This window comes from Crinia signifera, chromosome 7, assembly GCF_055691185.1.
Source record: "Crinia signifera chromosome 7, ASM5569118v1, whole genome shotgun sequence".
NCBI lineage: Eukaryota > Metazoa > Chordata > Amphibia > Anura > Myobatrachidae > Crinia > Crinia signifera.
In genome coordinates this window covers 110,344,071-110,361,731 of record NC_139223.1, presented here as the reverse complement: position 1 = coordinate 110,361,731, position 17,661 = coordinate 110,344,071, and the positions used below count along the sequence as shown (strand labels likewise).

General features: G+C 43.5%; 1 protein-coding gene across 1 annotated transcript; it reads right to left on the bottom strand.

Moving 5' to 3' along the window:
- Nucleotides 1–7,170: 7,170 nt before the first annotated feature.
- INHBB (inhibin subunit beta B) lies at nt 7,171–15,002 on the bottom strand. Its single transcript, XM_083153630.1, has 2 exons — nt 13,853–15,002; nt 7,171–9,742 (listed from the first exon to the last, which is right to left on the bottom strand). Exons 1-2 carry the CDS (start codon nt 14,235–14,237, stop codon nt 8,970–8,972), a joined length of 1,158 nt encoding a protein of 385 aa, XP_083009756.1. The 5' UTR covers nt 14,238–15,002; the 3' UTR covers nt 7,171–8,969.
- Between the last annotated feature and the right edge of the window lie 2,659 nt (nt 15,003–17,661).

Genomic DNA, 17,661 nt, shown 5'->3' with positions numbered 1-17,661 from the left:
CCAGCGCAACCAAGCCCTTGCGAGCCAGACTAGTTCGGCCAGCTGAATCCAGGGAGGTTCAGAACCCTCCAGCCGCCAGTCATGGAATTCCTGGGCATTTCTGGGCCCTGTCACTCCAATCCTGTCCAGTATAGCCTTTTTCAAGCTAGGATAGGAGCGTGTCTTCCCCTTCAAGGGCAAACCTAGGCGGTTTAATATAATGTGCCAGGCTTATCAAACAGACCAAGCCTACATCCATCTGCTTTGCTGGCTATTTAACATACAATAGCAAACAGTCTGCTTATAATGTGACGGCCCTTTAAGGCTGCAAGCACAATGCATAACCAGAGATGGGGGAAAAAAACTTGTAATTTAAACACTAATATCATACCCACGGCTCATTTTGTACACCGTGTCCTGCTGAGATGTATCCTTGCTCGCATTCTCCACCAATTGTGACAAGGATCACAAACACAGGGTCTCAGGTGACGATTTTGTTGTTTATTCTCAACAGCAGGTTACAGCATAGCAGGTTCAATCCACATGCAGTTAGTGTTACAGGCAGTAGCATACAGGCTCTTCCAGCATACCAGACTCTTAAAAGGCTCCAATGGTCCCTATGCTAACATCCCCAGCTTATCATTCGGGTAGATATTCCACCATCGAGAGCAAGGTGACTCTGCCCTGGAAACTCTTATATCAGGAAATCAAAAATACAGAATTATCCATTATCCAAAATTATTCTGGTCCTGAGCATTTTGGATAAGAGATACTCTATTTACTAGTAAACTTGCTCGAAGCAAAAGCTGCTACCGTCTGTGTTTGTGCATGCGTGAGAAAAAGATGTAGTTTCACTTTCTGCCAGCAGATGGAAGTGTTTCGGAGACTCGCTAGACATATATATATGATTGGACCCTGAAGGGCCCGTCGTACACTATATTGAGGGAGCATGCATTGCTACCATAAAGGAGCACCCCACATCTGTCTATTTGTGGCTTGGAGTGTGGTTATACTATCTGCTAGCAGAGGAGACTAGATAGCGTCACTGTGGACTTTCCCCAGCATTTGACCTTCTGCCAAGCAGTCATTTCTAAAAATACATTATTTGGGTCCGCCACCTATTGAGGTGAAATTCGAGGTGGACTTTATTGCGGCACCCCCTTGTTTACCCCTAAATGGGTTAGGGGCAAACGCAGGATTTTCAGAAGGGGGGTTCCAGAGGGGCGGAGCAAAGCCGGGTCAGTTAAAGTATTATAGATAGACCTAATGTATATAAATAATAATAATAAATATATATAGTGGAATGGGCTTACTATTCATAATTTTCTGGTGGGAGGACAGCTTGCTTGACTGCAGATATCTCCAGTTCCCGACAATAGATTTCTTAGATTTTAATAGAATTAAAATCTAGAGAATCCCACCTACCAAATGCTACTGGGGACTAGGGAATCAGAGTTCAGGAGGCAGAGCAATCTGCCAACGAGTATATAAAACTACATACCAGGTGTGTGGAGCTGGAGCAGTAACCAGCTGCTGGAAGGCTGATATCTCTGGTTCTGGGAACAGTAGAGACAAGCTTCTAGTGTCCATCAAAGGGGGAGAGTCCCAGCTTTTGGAATATACCCTAAGAAAAACTCTCCCTCAGAAAGAACCTGAAATATCTGACTGGGAAAAGAAAATAACAGGCTTGGATCTGGACCACTGCTTTGAAGTCAGATATCTCCGGTTCCCAAGGGCCGATTTTTATAATTCTTGTACCCATGGAAAGGGGGGACTCGCAGCTTTCAGCCTAGGACCCTTAGACTCCTGGGGGGGGGGGTTTCTGGGTACTCATAAACCCCCCCTGCGTGCGCTACTGTGGGTGGAGCTTGTTCATAGACCCCCAAGGTCACGGCCACCATTTAAATCTATACTAGACCTGCCATTAGTGAAGGAATAACCGTTTATCCAGGCATTTAAAACCTGAGATATATTTTATACAGTGCGAAGACACTCTTCTTACATCAATCTTGTCAAGATTTTTATATAAACCTTTTTGCTATACCCCTGACGAAGTCCTGTGCGACGAAACGCGTTGGGTTTTTATGAATAAAGGATCACTTATCCTAAAAGGAGTCTCCTTCTTATTTGGAAAAAACAGATGAAAGAACTTTCTAATTTCTTATAAGAATACCAGTAGAATGGACTAATTGTGAACAAGCTAGGTGATACTCATTATAGCGCACTCCGATAACCCCCTTCAACATCTTTGTACACCTTTTGGCTCTCACTAACAGGAGAACCATATCGGAGGAGCTGCTGTCTTTTTAGGTTGAGCGCACTGCAGAGGTTAAACCATTGTATATATATATATATATATATATATATATATATATATATATATATATATATATATATATATATATACTCCATAGTCCTGCACAGTACATATGTAGGACTACATGTGTAATGTATCATTTAAGTACGCAGTAATGTTCTTGATCCCTAGAGTAGGAGGATGGGGGCCCATGCGGGTTGGGGGGTAGGGGGGCAACAGTGGTTTACCCTGTAACCCTGTGGGCCAGTCTGCCCCCGACTTTAGCAAATGAGTGGAGAGTAATCTATTATAGTTCATCAGCCCTCTTGGCCATTTTGTTTCTTGGTGCTCTGCTGACAGCTGGTGCCCAGAAGCCACTGCATTCAATGTCTCTGATAGTTACACCAATGAGCATCAAAAGGGGGTTGCGAGACAAACTGAATAATACCATTTTAGGCATGAAAACCCATATAGCTGGGCTGCTCTTCTACAGTATATTAGTGTCACATCCTTGCATGGTCTCCTTGAATAGTGTCACTAAACAGCAGGAAGATCAGGGAGAGGCTTGAGGCTCATGAAGCACCTCTCAGAATATTGTGAAGAAAATAGGTGTGTGACATGTTGCCACACAATTTTAAAACATCATAAAACATACACCAGAGTTGTGGAGTTGTGGGTATTAGGTTATGCCTCCTTTTGCAAGTGCACAAAAAGTCCTGCAATGGGGATGACAGGATGAGTAGGCGCATTGGGTGACACATACCATTGATACCAGTGTACATTTGTGCTACTGGGAGAATTTACACATAGGCCCTTATTCTGGGTCACTCGCAAAGCCAAATTCCTTCTCAAATGGACAAAACCATGTGCACTGCAGGGGGGGGGGTATTCAGATGTAACATGTGCAGAGAGATTATTTGGTACTTGTTTCCTAGCACAGCGCCCATCGCATACCATCGCATAACTTAATTAGTGGTATGCGATGGTATGAAATGGGACTCGATTTTTGGGTCCTAAGAGCCGCACTGTACGATTTCTAATTGTACAGGCACCCTGATGGGTGATTACTATGTTAAATGCACCCCCATTGTTAACGCCACCCCCACTATCAACGCCAACTCGAAGCGCGGCGAGCGCCTTTGTTCCTCTCATGTCAGTTGCTGCAATCAGATCAGGTTGAGTATAAAGTATGGGGAAATATTATCTTAATTAAAATGAAAAGCGAGAGAGCTGTGATCACTATATTTACTTATGGGGACTAGGCCTAGGAGAGCTTTCCTCATGTCCTAATCTGCTACTGACAACAAATACTTCTGTCCTGTTTCATATATTGACAAACTGCAACCACAACATCTAACACACAACTAACAATTCACGGGTGCAAACATGTCCTCTTATCAGGGACTGGCTGGTATCCTTCAGCATGTAGGACTTTACAAGGGGGGCTGGCATCATTCAGCCTGGTAGACCTTATCTAAATCTGCCAAATAAAATAAAAATCACCCTTTACTGAAAATCATATCCCATATTGCACCCCTAAATCCCCCTTTGAAAATGATGGCCCTTTCACAGGTCAGACATCACTTCAATGGGGCGAACCAATCAAATTATTTATCATGCAATTTTGCAGTTAGATCTTCACGCACTCTGATTGATGGATGGTTCTGATATCGGGCAGTTTTAGCTATAACTGCCAATGGGATCCAGCACGGATGGTGTAATGGTTAGCATTACCACCTCACATCACTGAGGTCATGGGTTCAATTCCCACCATGGCTCTAACTGTGCAGAGTTTGTATATTCTCCCCGTACTTGAGTGGGTTTCCTACGGGTACTCCGGTTTCCTCCCACAATCCAAAAATATACTGGTAGGCTAATTGGCTCCCAAAAAAATTAACCCTAGAATGTCTGTGCATGTACATGTGGTAGGGAATATAGATTGTAAGCTCCACTGGGGCAGGGACTGATGTGAATGTTCACATATTCTCTGTTAAGTGCTGCGGAATATGTGTGCGCTATGTAAGAAACTGTTAATAAATAAATAGATAGATGCTAGGTCAGATAATGCTATATCTAACAGACATTAGCTGCACATGCTCATAGCATTTTAAGGTTTCAGCGACAATGATAAGTAGTAGGTATATAGAAAACAGGATATGGTCATTAGGTCGGCCCTAGAAAGGTCGACACTCCTTAGGTCAACACCGGAAGGTCGACAGGCAAAAGGTCAACAGGGACTGAAGGTCAACAGTGTCCTTAGGTCAACCAGCAGAAGGTTGACATGGGTTTTTTGATTTTTTCCCCCACTGTGGTTCCAGCACTGGTGGTATTTTATGCCATTCCCAACCACGGTCCTTAAGGCACACCAACAGTGCATGTTTTCTAGATATCCAGGCTTGAGCACAGGTGACTTAATTAGTATCTGATGGATTCTGATTAAACCATCTGTGCCTGGATATCACTAAAGGTGCCCATACACTAGTAAGATTTATCTTCAGATCTGGCTGGTTGGAACAAAAACATGGTTATGGATGAGTGACAGTTTGTCAGTTTTCCAGCATTTACAAGCAAATGGTGTGCCTTGAGGACTGTGGTTGGGAATGCCTGCTCTAGGGCATGGAGGGAATATAAAATAGTGTGCCCGAAGCATCGTGAGTGATGTGAGGGCTTCCGTACACTTAGACAGTGTCCAGAACTAGACGCCTAATTTTTTTTTAAAAAGACGTGTCGACCTGCTGCATTGTCGACCTTCCGTGTGGCGACCTAAGTACACTGTCGACCTACAGTCCCTGTCATCCTTCTGCCTGTCGACCTAAAGAGTGTCAGTCATTCATGGGACAACCTAATGATCCATACCCATCGAAAACATTGTGGAGAAAGTAAGGATGGGGTTGTTACAGTTACTTGCTCACAGAGTATCCCCAGTATGATAACAATTTGGCATCAATGTTACAATGGGCAATACAGAATGTTGATAACTTTAGCTCACCACCATAGTCCCCTTATTCTCCAAACTGAATGTAACTAATGAGGGCCTTATTCCTGACCAGTCTTTGAGGATAATTCATGTACCTAAACTGCGGGATGTATGTCTGACATATATCTCTTTTATCTGCTTCAATATTTATCTAACATTGGTTGACGTGTACTTAGAAATGTACTTTTCTCCAACAGCAGCAACTGGACAATACAAACTGCATTGTAGTGTAAGTATACAAGGGGGACTTGATCTTGTGGCCTCAGAAGTCTTTTTGTGGGGCAAACACTCTTATCTCATTTAAATAATCCTGACCCACAAACCACAAAATGAAATATCATGTTAGGCTCACTCATGCACCTAAACCCCACTTACCAAGAAATCCCCCTTCTAAGAAAGCGAGATGGCAGTTGCTACTCATTGACAAAAAAATATATATATCAAACAATATACAGAGAATATATTTCATGTGCAGATTAAACCATGTTTGACCAATTCATTCCACAAATACAAGTACATTTATATACAGGGATGATATCTTTTTTATGGGAAACCCTCTAGACTAAATTATGCAAAAAACAGAGGAAAGAGGAAAAGGTTTCAATTGCTGCACTTTGGGGTCTGTTTGTCAGAAATCATCCCAATGGTGAAGTCCTACAGGTACTACGAGGATCTCTGCTGAATGAGATGAGATGTATATGTGTACACATACACACTGCGCAAATCTTTCCCTTTAAATAGTACAAAAGGAAATCCACTATGCGACGTGCCTGAGTGGAGAGGTTCTGATAATTTTGCCAAATAAGCACGTGCACATTCCTATGTTGTGTAAATGAGCCAATAGCAGTCCCCTATCCCTGTACAGCACTCTCACATAACCTGGGTCACTTAACCATTTCCTTACAAGAGATATTATTTGTTAAAGCTTGAAGCTAATAATGTCCTAAGAATTCAATGTGTTTGCCAAGAATTTGACTTCCTTCTGGTTGCATATTCTCATTTCATGTCTTTCAGCCCAGCCCAGTGTTGTGTCATTGCCACAGTTAACCCCTTACTTGGCTTAAATCCAACATCACATTGTTCCAACTGCAAATTGCACAAGGCACTTATTTAATTTATTATCTATGTAGATTGTATCTAACATTGATTCAAATGAATGTTTATAACCTGTAACAGTAATCGTTGAATGGAAAAGTAAATGTTTTTTATACACAGTACATTTTTGTCTCTCTGAACTGTAAACTTTCTATAAAGGTTTCATTCTACATGATACATAGAAATTTAGTGAAGACAGATATACAGATTGCGACCACAGTTTCAGGGCTTGAACTTATGTGTACATCGGGGGGGGGGGGGGGCATGACTGTAGTTTTTAAAGTATAATTTGTTATAAACAAGGTTCTCATTTCCTCTAAAGCAATGTAGAGGTTGAATAGTGCGGCCAATGCTGCAGACACGGATCTCACCAGGCATTCCAGGAGTTCAGGAGAGGGAATGGGGGCCCTGCCTATTTTCTCAGTCCCGGGCTACACAATTTCTGATGGCAGCCCTGGCCCACATTACCAAAAATCACCTAATAGGAATTTTGCTTATCAGCGACTGAAGCTGAATTAGCTCCAAAAAATTCTTAGTAACCATGCAGTCATTAACTACGAACTATATTGCAAGATAAACACTGGACTTCCTCTGTGACAGCATCAGATGAACCTGACAGGTTTTGCATCTGGATAATGCACATGGACAGTGCAAGGTGCACATTTGGGAGGAGCTGCATAAGAGACCACTCTGCGTCCGCAATCCTCTGCACTTTGCTGAAGTCACTTGTACTCTGCACCTCAAAATTTTCATTTTTCCTGACAATTGACTTCCAATGAAAGCAAATACTAAGTAATAACAATAATATTTTGTTTTAAAAATGTTTTCTTTATTTAAACTGTACACCACAAGAAAATGCTTTGATAGCATTACTAAGTGAAAATAAAAAAGTTTGGTTTTAAATTATTATTATGTAACAGAACCTAACGTGAATTTTTATTAAATAAAACAAACATTGAATTTAGGAACGCACATATTTTATGCTACAACTGTCCATTTTTTCTGTTCTTCATTTCATATGCGTATTGAACAGAACAAAAAAAACACCTTGAAATGAACAAATAAAATGCATTGATTTCCCAAAAAGGAATGTACACAGTAGGCCCATAAGAGAGGCAGCTGAAAGTATTTACAGTGTGAATGAGCCTCAAAGCTTCATAATAACGTCTATGATGTTGGCCTCTTTGGTTCCAAAATGATGTATAATACAAATGAAAATGTATTTAAGTTGCTATAAAAATATCCATTTATTTTCTTTACAAATGGCAGTTTTGACTATTCATGCATCTATTCAGTGCAAAACATGACAAACAATCCTTCGCTTAAGGAAAGCAAGAAAAGCGAATGAATTTATTTCAAGTATAAAAATATATTAGAAAATAAAATAATACGTATTGTCTCAAGTCCATCGCGCCTGGTGTGATGTCATTGAAATGCATAGCTCAGCTGGGCGCACAGGTATAATGCAGTGGGGCCCTTATACGTTCATTCCAATACTGAGCAGAACTACTGTCCTTCGCACAAGACCTGATGTGTTAGGTCTATCCTGCCTGCTCTCTTGACACTTTTTCTAAATGTTGGACTTACAGGATTCAGTATAACATACCAAACGTGAATAATAATGTGGTGTGTTTTTTGCATGACACTAAGTATCTCAACCCCCTTTACTGCACCAAGTGTTCTCTGTAGCAGGGAAGAAGTTAAGTGAATTTAAGTGCACTGTCAAGTACCATTTTTCAAGGCAGTGAGAAGTGCAAACATTGTGTGAAATGAGTACCTAGCAGTTTGGAAGTGCTGTGTTGCATGGAAGCCCCTCTGACACTCCACACATGAAACTGATGGGCCTTCGCCCTCCGCCTTTTCTGGATAATCCCAGTGATTTAACCCCATCAGTGCAAGATGAGTTGGCAAAATAAGAATATAGCATTCCGTTGTGTTATCAAAGGGGCTACAAATATAATATAGATCTCTGTATTTCCTTTACATTGTCTCCCATACATGCCAGTTACTTCTCGGATAATTGCAAGTTTGTGCATAATGTAAGACAGTCACATTAGTCCGTACAGTAGAAAAGTTGCACATTGCCTCAATTTTGTGCTGAGGCTCCACGGAAATTTTGTAGACCACATGCAGATAGTTTGTTGTCATTTGTGGTACCTCTTACTTGCAGTGCTCTACATACAATCCATTTCAGAAGGCCTATTTTAGGCAAGCCCTTCATTGAGCTACCATGTATACATTCCTGTTGGAAGTGCTGGAAGAGGGTCACAGAAAGAGCTGAGAAATCCGGCACCCTCGTATCTTGGGGTCGGCTACCCCAGTTTAGTCGTGTTTAAAAGGTGTTCAGGAATGTGATTTTTTTTTTTTATCCCATGAAAGGGCAGACTTGCCTGAAAGGTGGATGAAACCCTTTTGGCATTCTCCCTGACATTTAATATTTACTTCCTCGGTGGGTGGCCATATTTACTTACAATCTTGTAAGATATGTCTATTAGATCCTGTGAAGATTATCGTCCACAGACTGGCACTGGTTTCACGTGTGAAATGGTCTCAAACATCACTGTGACATGGAATCCCACTGGTGGAAGCACAATGAAATTGGGAATTGTCCTAGCATTCCAATCATGCACATCCGCATTCTTCCACAATCATGTTAGGCACGTCCCTCTTGACTATATTGTACTCATCGTCAAAGTACAGCATAGACATTGTACTTAGTTTTGTAGGAATACAACAAGAGTTCACTGTCCCTGGGTTCAACCCTCTCATCCTATACTGATTTACCACTGCTGTGTGAAAGGATGATGCTGACCCGGGGACACCAGCCAAATAGGCTGGGCAGCTTCCCTCACAATAATTCCCAAAATAGCCCGATGGAGCTATGATCCAATCATTCCAGCCAATGAGCCGAAAGTCAATGTAAAACTGTTGCCTACAACACAGGTTTGTGCGCCCATCGCACTCAAGACCCCTTTTTCTAATCCGATGTTTGTTGTCAGCTAATCTGGCATGGACCACAAGAAAGGGGCGGTGGGATTCTTCTCCTGGATCCACATACACTGGAATAACTGACAACTCTTCACAGCCATCACAATGGACCTCAAGGCTTAGTTTTCGATCCCCGTTTTCAAAGAGAGATTGGATAGCTTCTGTCAAGGGGAACGTATGCCAGCCACTTCTTCTGACATCAACTTTTTTCTCTACAAGGTTCATCTTGGCTGGGTCTTCTGGATCTTGAAAGTGAACCTTTATACGGATTTTTCTCCTACCACTCTTCTCCATCACATCTGGAAGCTTGAGGTAGAGCCACAAATTGGACTGGAAGACGAAGAGGTTCTGGTTGCCTTCGTTTGAAATTGTAAATGAGAGTCGGGCTCTAGAAGCTGTGATATCATCTGTAGATGAAAAGAGTCAATGTAAGAAATTTTCATGCATTTTAATCAAATATATAAGCTATTTAAAACACAGTACACAACAGTGTTAACACACTGGCATGGTTTATGGCTTATTCTTCAAATGATCATCAGCTTACATACTGTAATTTATAAATACACTTCAGCAAGAAAACCTTGTGTCTCCTATCCCTACCGCCTTCTAAATTTCCACAACTTTGTCTAGAAAATGATTGCTGATCTTGAAATCCATTTCAACTGCTAAATCACAGCTGCTGAGTGAAGCCTCCTCTGGTAGATAAAGATTTTGCAACAACAATATAGAACAATTTTCCATATGAAAGGACCCTGAAGAGTATTTGTGGAAGAAAATCCGATCAGCATACACTTTATTCAGCTCCAAAAGAGAATATGTAGTACTCTTACTATACTCAGAAATATAGAGGTAGAAGTAGAATTTGTTTAAAGCATATTAGGGACACGAGGTAGAATAGGAAAATAATTAATAATAAAAAAGCTATATTTCACATTTTATCATAGTTCTGCAAGAGAAAGCTAACAAAAATACTTTTCCAAATATATTCAGATTTACCCTCATCAAAACAGACTTTAACAGCTCTTTTTCTCCGGTAAAAACTTTTCTACAAGGTTCATTAGTGTCTTTTTCTGCGCAAACTTTACTGCCAACTTGCCAAGGTTTTAACAAAGATATGAATGAACTATTAGCTCTTAAGACATGGAGAGATGCTACAGGGCCTTAGTCTTTGCCAAGTGCTAGTGGATTACACCAGTCTCTGCGCTGTCCTAAATGAAAAGACAAATTGTGCTATGGGGAATCTCAGGCATGTTTGCCAGCTACGGTGTGAACAGCCAGTGTTTGGATTGTGAATTCAATATAATGATTTAATCAATGTGCTGTAGCATACATACATATATGTAAGAAATTCCAATTCTTGTGATTTTTTTCATCAGTGGAAATCACAAAATCATTACTGTGTAAAAAAAATATATCAGACGTTTCCTTCAACACTAAAGTCTATATTATAGTGAAGTGGCAAAAACAAAGCAAGAAAATGTATTGTAATAATAGAGCATGCCTTCTGAGATAAAAAATAGAACACTATAACATAGACTGAATAGTGATAGAAAGTAAATGCCTTTGAAAGTGTAGTTATAAAATCAATAAATAGAGATAGACAGAAAGGGGGCTCTTCTTCATCGGGTTCTGGGTGGCTCCTCATAATTAAGTATCCAACTCACAACAAGTAGTGCTAAGTATTTCTCTGATGCATGGACAACTGTCCTGACTTAGAAGCAATACTTTCCAGTCCCAATCCAGCTGACTGTGCATGAGTTCACGCATGCGTACGGTCACAGAATACCCAGTGTGGAGGCTATGCAGGGATCTGCTTACATCCATCATAGCAACTGTGGAACTCCTTCCCATAGGAAGGAGGACGACTGCGGAAATCAGTGCCATCTGAGGATGGTGTTTGTTTCCCGCAAGCAAACTATGAAAAATCCCCCCCTAATAATGAATGAACCAATTGCAAAATAAGAATTTGTCCCAGAGACAATAGAGATAGATAAAATTAGGTTGTTACTAATTAAGTAGACAGATATTAAACAAATAGATAGATAGATAGATAGATAGATTATAGCTACAGGTTAAAATTAGATAATTAGATAAATATAAGACAAATAGATTGATGATCGATAGAAGAAAAATTATTTGATCTTACATATGTAGATAGACAGATAGAGATTCAAATTAGATAATTAGATAGATATTAGACAAATAGGGTGAAATGTAATAGGATGAGAGATTCAGAAAGTGAGAGATTTGGTAAGAAATCTCCAGTTTTTTTAAAGTGGCAATCATTGACACAGCAAAATCACACTGGTTTTGCTGTATGAATGATTGCCACTTTAAAAAAACTGGAGATTTCTTACCAAATCTCTCACTTTCTGAATCTCTCATCCTATTACATTTCACCCATAGATTGTTGATCTATAGAAGAAAATCAGTTGATGTTATATAAGTAGATAGATTAAAATTCAATAATTAGATAAATAGATAGATTAAAATTAGATTATTAGACAAATATACATCTGCCTTATACAAAAATGTATACATTAAAATAGATACATGGGGGATTATTAAACAAATAAATATGCTGTAGAAATTAGACAACATTTTAACCTACTTTCCCTAGACTCTGGAACACACCTGTAAGTGGATAACAGCAATGTGCCCTTTAATAGAGACTGGTCCTGCCAGAATTACCTGTGTGTGGAACTGATGTGTACATGGACACGTGTGTAGAAATAAACATTACATTCCTGCATGTGTAGAAAAAGGGCAAGACTTCATATTACACTGCAGGTTTACCTTAGTACTTATTTAAGCTCCAACTGTGTCCTGTGCTAGATATCCTCATTGATTTGTGTGTGATGCTCAGGATCATGTCCTCATAAAATTGACAATATTTTAATGTATAGTACCTTCAATGCAGGGAAACTTGTGCCACAGTGCACCTTTCATCATTGCCTTAGAAAAAACATCACAGGTACCTCCTATTTAATAACACCTCTAAAAAAGGTATGATACCTGCTGTTTCATCTACACATGCATCATGTATCCTGCTCTAGGCATGCCATACCATCTACTACTGTCCCATGCATTCTATACCCATTTTGTGACTAGATATTTGCCATATCCAGGTCTCCAGTCCTATGCTTGTTTCTGCATGACTAGCAAGCATCTTATGCCCACTACACAATCCATGCTTGATGAGCCCAATTCTCTTGTACCATGCTTGCTGTTCTCATTAACACTGTATCATGTATTCTGGGCTCTTCCTCCAGGATTCAGTACTGAATCCCGGCGGTCGGGTTCCCGGCGTTCAGAATCCCGACGCCGGAATCCCTACAGCCGAAATGCCGACAAGGGGGGGACGTGGATCGCCCCCCTTGCGGGCTCGCTACGCTCGCCACGCAGCGGGCCCGGTGCCTCGCTACGCTCGGCACACTAATTTATTCTCCCTCCAGGGGTGTCGTGGACACCCACGGAGGGAGGATGTGTCGGGATTTCGGCGTCGGGATTCTGAACGCCGGGATCCCGACCACCCGGATTTTAACTGCATCCCCTTCCTCCATGCCCATGCTTTTCAAGTCCAGTTCCCATATAAAAAGCAGGGGTTAAAGTGAGGGGGAACAGGGTAGAACTGAGTTCCACCACCTCTAATGGTGAGCTGGAACATTTGAACCTACACATTCACCCTGCACAGTAATTCTCACAGAAAAGCATTCTAGTTTGCAGGGGGATGCCGAAAACCCTGTCTCTGCTTAATGGGGGTAAGGGAGGAGGTGTAATTAGGTGGCATAGAGAAATGAGTTCCCCCTCTTCTACATGACCACTCTATGCCCTGGCTATAACCACTACTCCTGCACTCATGCATTTTGTGCAAAATCCCTCTTCCCCATACATGCGGTTTCCATTACCTGTATGCCCAGGTCCCTGTACCATTCTCGCTGTATCCCAAACATGCTATTTGCACACACCTGTCCAATGCATACTCTGTCCACTCTGTGTTCCCATGAATGAAGTGCCTAGTCCTGTGACGTGTGCTTTCCACACTAACCTTTTCTTGTATATATGACTGCGTCCACTCTATATGTTGTGCCTAGTTCCTCAATCCCATATGTACTTTGCTCAGTAACCCTGACAGTTCCGCTTTACCTTCTGTGTTTTGATCAGCCTGTCCTGTATGTGCCATGCCCACTATATCTGCCCCATGCTGTATCCAGTTTTTCTAGCACATCTGCTTTTCCCACATACTCCTATGTCCTATATATGGTCTCTGCCCATTAACCCTGTCCTGTGCATGCAATGCCCACTCTCCCCCTGGCCCATACTGGCAGTTTCCAGACCCACTCCATGCCTGTTGTGCCCTAACATCTGCACCCTACATGCCTTCTCCCGTCCACAGCCCACTGCTACCTATGCCCGGACTTTTGCCTCAAAGTTAATATATCAGCTCACCTGGCCCATGCGTGCTGCCCCTACCCCCCTATGCCAGTTTTGCCCAGATGCAGCCGGCGAGCACCCACCTGTCTCCGCAAAGCTGATGATCTCGGAGGCGCTCTGCTCCTGCAGCTCCGGGCTGGACATGCCATGTCCGTCCAAGTTAGGGATCTCCACCCGGCCGTCCTCCCGCAACCGGCCGGCGTGCAGCTTCCTCAGGGCAGTCACCATAGCAGCCTTGGGCACTGCGTGGGTTATATTGGGCCGGTCCCTCATCTGGAGCCGGTTCAGGATATGTCTCTTCACCACCTCCAGAAAGTCCTGGTCCACACTAGCCAACTCCTCCGGGGGTCGGATCCCACAAGACGAGCAGGTGTCCTGGGAGCCACTGGGCTCAGATGCAGGCGTGGGACTGCCGGCTGAACACAGGGCACCAGCCAGGAAGAGGGCAAACTGCAGCGGGAGAAGCATAGTCCTGATCCGCAGAGCTAGCGATCGCTTGGAAATGTCACAGCAGCTGTCCGGGGACAGAGACACTGAGTGCGGCTGCCGGCAGCGGAGAATCTGGTGGCCGGACCTCAGGATGATCACCTCCCTTCACACAGCGATCCACCTCCTGCTGCCCGTGGGATCTCACTTGTGCTGTCCTCAGATCCAGAGCAGTCCCCTGGGATCACCTCCAGCCGTGCTGCTGCCCCAAACCTGCAGTAGCTGTGCTCAGAGTTATGGGGTATCCATAGGTCAGCTCCTCAGCTCCCGGGGTCTCCTCCTGTGATCAGCTCCCGGGGTCTCCTCCTGTGATCAGCTCCCGGGGTCCCCTGTCACCAGATCGCGGGGTCTCCTGTGCGCAGCTCCCGGTGTCCCGCTGTACAGAGCAGCTCCCGATTGTCCTATGGAGTTCCTGGCCCCGCAATCAGGGCACGGGGCCAATACACTGAAACTTTTATACAAGCGCGAACCACGTGGGGACCGCGACCTATAACAAGTCTCTGCACTGTCTCAGTTTAAGAGATGAAACCAATTGCCCCCGGGGCTTTTATACTTCCTTGTGTGGCAGCTCTCGCCCTCTCTCTCCCACTAGTAGAGCTCACGCAGTGGTGCAGAGACGGAGCAAGGATCCGGCGCAGGAGGTGTGTGAGTGTGAGCTCACTGCTACCTGACCCCTCTCTATTTACACTGAGGAGGGTGGAGCAGAGTCCCAGTGTCAGTGCGCAGCCCTCTGACCCGCCGGCACTCACAGGCACACAGCACTAGTGATACCCCCACATTAACCCTTCCGGGGGCTGATTGTCTTCCAGTGATTCCTCCTCCTCCTGCACAGTCACAGCGTCACGTTCCGGTGACATCCCATTCATATCCCGACATCACGGTGACATAGATAGTGACCGCATCACCCGGCAGGGAAGTCCTGGTGCCAATCCCAGGGGACGCGGCTGCCTGTGACGCTAACTAGCGTTAACCCCTTCCTGACCAGGGACCTAGTTTTAGGTAATGTCACTGACACATTCAGCCGGGGGTGTTTGGGAACTGTACAGGCTTGGACCTGCTTCTTCTAGTGATGCTTTTAGGGTCGGCATGTGGTGGTGATGGTATATTTGAACTCCTACCTACTGTAGGTCTCTCTGCAGTCTATACCATTTCCATTATATATATATATATATATATATATATATATATATATATATATATATATATATATATATATATATACACACACACACACAATATGTATATACACACACATGCAGCTGTACATGCATTAGATGCTGTCCCACTCCTGTGCGCTGGTGAGTGTGCGGTGACATTGCGATGCGGGGACAGAGGTGGGTACAATGCTGCTGCTTACATTGCTACCAATGTGATGGTCAGACTGGAGTCGCTGCGTCTGTAATACTGGCAGACAGGACACCAGGACACAGCTATTCCCTTGTGACACCCTATAGAAGTTTATGTGGGCGACATTTAGTGAACCCACAGACTTCCATCTCCAAAATACAGAAAACCCTGTTTGGTAGACTGTACATGTAAATCCCCGCAGATCACACCTCTGTGTTTTTCACAACTTATTTTATAACCTGAAACCTAAACATACAGTACCTTATGGAAGATGTTTGTGTACAGTATTACCCTCTGCTAATGACACAACTTATTATTATTATTATTATTATTATTAGTAGTAGTAGTAATAGTAGCAGCAGCAGCAGTAGTAGTAGTAGCAGTAGTAGTAGTAGTAGTTGACAGCATTTTCCATTTTCAATTTTGATGTCTCTCTACATATATTTATATATATAGACAGGTAAAATATTTGTCTACTTAAAAGACACATACATGTTATTATTCATTGTAACAATAGTGTCATTATTAGCTGCATATACTGTTGTTATTGTTATTATCACCAATTTAATCCTTCTACAATAATAGTTTTTATTGCTTTATTGTTCATTCATGCAGCAGCAGCAGCAGCAGCAGCAGGGACAGTTGCCTCAGCGAACAGGTCATTTCTATGCAGAAGGGCCCGATAGAGGACGAAGTGCGCCACCTATCTACTGCAATGAGAACACACACCCATTTCAGAAATTTGTTTTAAGCTACTATATCTAATAGCTTTAAATTCTAGGTGCCTTCCTTAGGAAAAATACATGCATGAAAGTTGGCGGAATCTGCTACATTTCCAACATCTTGATTTTTTTCAATCAATGGGGCAGATGTATTAAGCCTTAACAAGAGATAAATGCAAGGGTGATAAAGAGAGATAAACATCCAGCCAATCAGAATCAACTTTATTGGCCAGGTATACTTGCGCATACTAGGAATTTGGTTTGGATTGCTGTGCAACAGCCAGTTAGGTACAGTTAAGCAGTGACAGTACAGATACACATAAAAAACATAGGCGACTCTAAGGGGTGGTCTGAGGGTGCACCAGACCACCCATTAGACCGCTGGCTGCAAGTAATTTAAATAAATGACAGCCGAGCAGAGAGCTGTGCCCTGCCCGGCTGTATAATCAGTGACGGATTCAGGTGACAGATCAAGTTGTCATGCTGAGCAGCCGCGCAGGGTCCTTTACGTGGCGGGTCACACAGGAACAGGGTGTCTCTCTGACCATGGCGTCTGCGCTCCCTGCTGCGTGCTGATTATCATTTCCCCCTGCAACCGGAACTAGCGGTGTCCTTCCATATAGTGACTGCGCATGGGCATGACAGATTGCGCAGGTGCTGTAGTCACTGAGTTCCTGTTACAGCAGAGGGGAGAGACGCCGTGGGCAGAGAGCCACACTGTTCCTGTGTGACCCGCCATGTGAAGGACCCCGCGCGGCAGTGGGATGCTGCTGCTATGATCAAAGGGATAGCTGCCGCACCCAGCAAAATGCCTATGGTCAGGAGAAGTATGTCTTATATACATATGTCTTATGTAACTCCCTGTCAGAGTCCCTGCCATCACCCTCCTTCTAACTACCTGCTAGCATTCCTGCACCCACCCTCCCTTTAACACACCGTCAGCATCCCTACCCTCCCCCACTCCTTAACACCCCATCAGCATCCCTACCCTCCCCCACTCCCTAACTCCCCATCAGCACCCCTACCATCCCCCTCTCCTTAACTCCCTGTCAGCACCCATACCTCTAACTCTCCGTCAGTATCCCTACCCTCCCCCTCTCCATAACTCTCTGTCAGCACCCCTACCCTCTCCCTAACTCCCCGTCAGCATCCCTACCCTCCCCCTCTCCATGACTCTCTGTCAGCACCCCTACCCTCTCCCTAACTCCCCGTCAGCATCCCTACCCTCTCCCTAACTCCCCGTCAGCATCCCTACCCTCTCCCTAACTCCCCGTCAGCATCCCTACCCTCTCCCTAACTCCCCGTCAGCATCCCTACCCTCTCCCTAACTCCCCGTC